This window comes from Micromesistius poutassou (assembly GCF_964030765.1).
Source record: "Micromesistius poutassou genome assembly, chromosome: 22".
In the NCBI taxonomy this organism is placed as follows: Eukaryota; Metazoa; Chordata; class Actinopteri; order Gadiformes; family Gadidae; genus Micromesistius; species Micromesistius poutassou.
In genome coordinates, this window is record NC_140292.1 from 9671011 (window position 1) to 9675939 (window position 4929).

General features: G+C 50.3%; 1 protein-coding gene across 1 annotated transcript; it reads left to right on the plus strand.

The window, feature by feature from the left end:
- drg1 (developmentally regulated GTP binding protein 1) lies at positions 1 to 4929 on the plus strand. The gene is made up of 9 exons (XM_084486505.1): positions 1 to 159; positions 615 to 738; positions 1178 to 1353; positions 1443 to 1512; positions 1626 to 1795; positions 2410 to 2540; positions 3223 to 3390; positions 3560 to 3682; positions 4586 to 4929. Exons 1-9 carry the CDS (start codon positions 121 to 123, stop codon positions 4683 to 4685), a joined length of 1101 nt encoding a protein of 366 aa, XP_084342631.1. The 5' UTR covers positions 1 to 120; the 3' UTR covers positions 4686 to 4929.

Sequence of the window (4929 nt, forward strand, 5' to 3'; positions counted from 1 at the left end):
GGCACACAGGAGTGTCAACGCTGGTCTGTGTGCTAGCTAGAAAATTTGATAAGTTGGCAGATTCCATGTGAATAATACAATTCTTATTCAACTAAATAACAGAAAACAACAACAATCAACATGAGTTTACTCGCCAAAATCGCCGAGATTGAAAATGAGGTAAGATCCAAGTAGCTGGCACGATATCTAAGTCAGTCACGTTGTTACTAGCTCCTAAGGCTAGCTACATTAGCCACACAGTGGGCCTCTATCATCAAACAGCTGAGACATGGTGGCTTTAATTCTCTCCGAGGTGTAAGGAGGTCGATGCAGTGGTCCTGAGTGGTTCCGTGTTTACATGACATATTATTATAAATAACGTGGAGATGTTACAGACAACTAGGTCATCTGTAGTACTGTTCTGTATTAATGATCTGCAACACACTAACGTCACTCCTTTAACGGAGTACTACCTTTAACAGCGGCACCAAACATCAGACCTTTAATACAGTATTGCTTAATAAATGAACACACACCTCACCATCTCTAAAATGTAACTCTTTAGACAGTTAGCTGTCCACGATACTGATCGCATGTAAAGGTAACGGTGCTGCTCTCTCTGCTGGGACTGGTAGATGGCCAGGACGCAGAAGAACAAGGCCACAGCCCATCACTTGGGTCTGTTGAAAGCTCGCCTCGCCAAGCTGAGGAGGGAACTCATCTGTCCCAAGGGAGGCAGCGGCGGGGGTACTGGCGAAGGTGAGTCATGTTCCTGTTGTATACAAGGGGTTGGACTGTTTTGATTAGCAGGTGTATTTAGCAAGCAGTATGGACGTTGGCACACTGCACCAGCTCTTGCTACTGTCATTCAGCGATGTAAACAAACACTTTTTTTTTCCACTTGAACTAACTTTGTTCTCCAATCGGACAAATATTGATTCATGATGGCTCGAGGCCCAAATGACAGAAACAATAAGTTAATGGGATATCCACATTGGACATGGATATTGAATATGGCTTCCCGGTCTTGAAAGTTCTAACCCAAAGTAAACATTAATACACAAAGTCATGGTCTCCAGTTGTTTTATTATAATTCAGAAGAATGCAAGAGGGCTGCTGTGTTTCTACATTAAGTAAGATCTGTTACTAAGGAGCTCCTCATGAAGAACTTTCCTCATACCCCGGTCTGCTCCTCCAGGTTTTGATGTGGCCAAAACTGGTGATGCCCGTATCGGGTTTGTGGGCTTCCCTTCTGTGGGGAAGTCCACCCTGCTCAGTAACCTGGCGGGGGTGTACTCTGAGGTGGCGGCCTACGAGTTCACCACCCTCACCACCGTGCCCGGCGTCATCCGCTACAAGGGAGCCAAGATACAGGTACACATCTGGAGCAACGGTCTGTCTTACAATGAGCGGTATAACGGTATAATGAGCATGTAGATGGAGTAATACTCTCGTCTCCTCAGCTTCTGGATCTGCCAGGAATCATTGAGGGGGCCAAGGACGGTAAAGGCAGAGGGCGACAGGTCATCGCCGGTGAGTCAATTCGTCCTGTTTGTATTATGAGCTCAGGGAATGGCCTTGATTGGCAGAAAATACCCAGTGTCACGGGGGCCTAATGGAACTCCCCCCCCCCCCCCCATCTCCAGTGGCCCGGACCTGCAACCTGATCCTCATCGTGCTGGATGTCCTGAAGCCCCTGGGCCACAAGAACCTGATCGAGCACGAGCTGGAAGGCTTCGGCATCAGGCTGAACAAGAAGCCACCCAACATCGGCTACAAGAGGAAGGACAAGGGAGGCATCAACTTCACCGCCACCGTACGTACCGTTCACTGTGTGACCCGTTCAGTCTTGAAGGCCTGAAGACTACTTAAGGAGCAGCTAGGGGTTGGTCATCGTGCTCAAGGAGGCCTACAGGTGGACTGGGAATGTTGGGGTTCAACTTGGACCCTTTCAGCTGGGCGTCACCTCACGCCCTAACCACTACACCATCCTCCCCCAGAACTAGACGTTAACGGCCCCATGTCGTACCACCGGGTGTCAGTGTGATTAGCCGTTACAAGCTGTTTTGAAAATCAGGTTCTTCTGACATCCCAAGTGGGCGTGTCCACCTAGATTTGTGCTGGATAGATCAGCCTACCCAGTGGACTGTAGCAAAAGTTGCTCATCTATCCAGCACACATCTAGGTGGACACGCCCACCTGTGATGTCAGAAGAGCCCGATTTTCAAAACGGCTTGTAACGGCTAATCACACTCACACCTGGTGATATGACATGGGACCTTCAAGGTTGCATTGTGTCATGTCTTGTGTCTCCATGGGTCTAGTGTGTGTTGTTAAATCTGCCCTCCGTAGGTCTAGTGTGTATTGTTATATCCTGTGTGTCTTTGGGTCTTGCGTGCATTGTTACATCTTGTGTCTCCTTGGTTCCAGTGTGCTCAAAGTGAGCTGGACAGTGAAACGGTGAAGAGCATCCTGGCAGAGTACAAGATCCACAACGCCGACATCACCCTGCGTGGAGACTGCACTGCCGATGACCTCATTGACGTCGTGGAGGGCAACCGGTAAGCAGCGGCTCACGCAGTGGCTCCGTTTGAATTGAACCGTCTTTCCTGGACATCGGATTACAGCTGTGAAAAGCACTTTAGTTTCACTTCACCCTCTTTAATTCACACTTGGAAACACACAATGGAATAGTTGAATCTCATGTGGTAACTCAATGAGTTTATATTATTTCATGTATTGTTTTTTCATGTTACCATATCACGGACATAGCAAACAATTGCAGGATCGTCCCTTTTGTGCCATGGCCCAGAGTCCCTCCTCCCTCTCTGAGTCCACCTCCCCCCTCTCTGAGTCCACCTCCCCCCTCTCTGAGTCCACCTCCCCCCTCTCTGAGTCCACCTCCCCCCTCTCAGGGTCCACCTCCCCCTCTCAGGGTCCACCTCCCCCTCTCAGGGTCCACCTCCCCCCTCTCTGAGTCCACCTCCCCCCTCTCTGAGTCCACCTCCCCCCCTCTCTGAGTCCACCTCCTCCCCTCTCGGGGTCCTCCTCCCTCCCTCTCGGGGTCCACCTCCCTCCCTCTCGGGGTCCTCCTCCCTCCCTCTCGGGGTCCACCTCCCTCCCTCTCGGGGTCCTCCTCCCTCCCTCTCGGGGTCCACCTCCCTCCCTCTCGGGGTCCACCTCCCTCCCTCTCGGGGTCCACCTCCCACGTGTCTCCCTGCTCACCTCCTCTTCTCCCCACAGGGTCTACCTCCCGTGCATCTATGTGCTCAACAAGATCGACCAGATCTCCATCGAGGAGCTGGACGTCATCTACAAGGTGCCCCACTGCGTGCCCATCTCGGCCCACCACCGCTGGAACTTTGACGATCTGCTGGAGAAGATGTGGGATTACCTGAAGCTAGTGCGCATGTAAGTGTTCCTATTTACACCAGAGGGCGCCATAGAGTAGAGTCCCAGCTAAATTACCTTCAGGACAATCTCCTACGAAGGAGGCCAGATTGCACCCACACACACCCTCTCCTCTCCTGTGTGATGTGACATGTTGTCTCATATGATGTGTTGTCTGTTTATCCGACAGCTACACCAAGCCCAAGGGCCAGCTCCCTGACTACACGTCGCCGGTGGTTCTGCCCGACGACCACACGGCTGTGGAGGACTTCTGCCTGAAGATTCACAAAACCCTCATCAAGGAGTTCAAGTAGTGAGTAGCGTACCCTCAGCGGCTCTTCACATGAGATTCTCCCCCTAACCTCCTCTTGCTATTTATTTATTCAGTGGATAGTGTGTTATGCAACAAGAAAGAGTATATCCCTCATGTATTCATTTATGTACCATAAATGTGTTCAGCCATTGATATTGATATTCAGGGCTAATTCTGAATATATGCTGCTACCAGGATGCATTTCATGATCCTGGTAGCAGCATCTCAGACGGTAAAGTGTTTGCCGCTCCGTTTTCTTAAAGACCATGTGAATCGGCGTCTGGAGAATGTGACCTCAAATGTGGCAAGGGCGATGTGATATATTTTCATGTAATTAATGGAGGATTTTATGTGGTCGGAGCCTTGGTTTGATTGGCTGGCGCAAAAGTGAACACGCAAACCATCTGTCTGTTGCAGTAGAGGATTTAGATTGATTAAGATTTTTCATGTTAAAAATCACAGTGTGTGCTGAGGAGTTATCACGATTGTTTATCCGTGTAACATTAACTATATTGCTTGCCCGACCCCCCCTTGGCGATCGGATTGTTCATTCCCAATCCAGAGTAACCATGATTGGACGATATGAAAAAAAGAGACCATCGCCCATCGTGTGTAACGTTGTTTCCTGACGAGACATTGCAGTGTGTGTGTAACGTTGTGTCATGAAGAGCTATCGCGCTGTGTGTGTGTGTGTGTGTGTGTGTGTGTGTGTGTGTGTGTGTGTGTGTGTGTGTGTGTGTGTGTGTGTGTGTGTGTGTGTGTGTGTGTGTGTGTGTGTGTGTGTGTGTGTGTGTGTGTGTTGCGTCGTATTGTGTCCTTAGGAGCTATCGCTGTGTGTGTGTTTAACGTTGTGTCCTGTAGAGTGTGAGTGTGTGTCTAACGTTGCGTTGTGTCCTCCCTCAGCGCTCTGGTGTGGGGGGCCTCGGTGAAGCACAACCCCCAGAAGGTGGGGAAGGACCACGTGATGGACGACGAAGACGTCATCCAGCTGGTGAAGAAGTAGACGCCCATCGCCATGGCGCCCCGCTCGGCCCCGCCCCGTTCCCCGCGCCGCGTCCTCCGCCGCCTCGGGACGCGTCCCGCAACGTCTTGCCATCACCTAACGTATACCAGTTGAATTTGTTACTGGTCAATGGAGAAATCCCTCGGCCTGTGTTTAAATATCTTTAATAGTTCACATTGAATATCGACAAATGAGACCTGGGGAGAAGAATAAAAACCTGTACAATAAAATGCTTTTAAAGGGC

Bases quoted from the DNA above. Each gene is read 5' to 3' on its own strand.
- drg1 (XM_084486505.1), top strand. From the start codon at position 121: ATGAGTTTACTCGCCAAAATCGCCGAGATTGAAAATGAG. The intron at 739-1,177 runs GTGAGTCATGTT...CTGCTCCTCCAG, and splicing joins CGGCGGGGGTACTGGCGAAG to GTTTTGATGTGGCCAAAACT. The intron at 3,683-4,585 runs GTGAGTAGCGTA...GTCCTCCCTCAG, and splicing joins CTCATCAAGGAGTTCAAGTA to CGCTCTGGTGTGGGGGGCCT.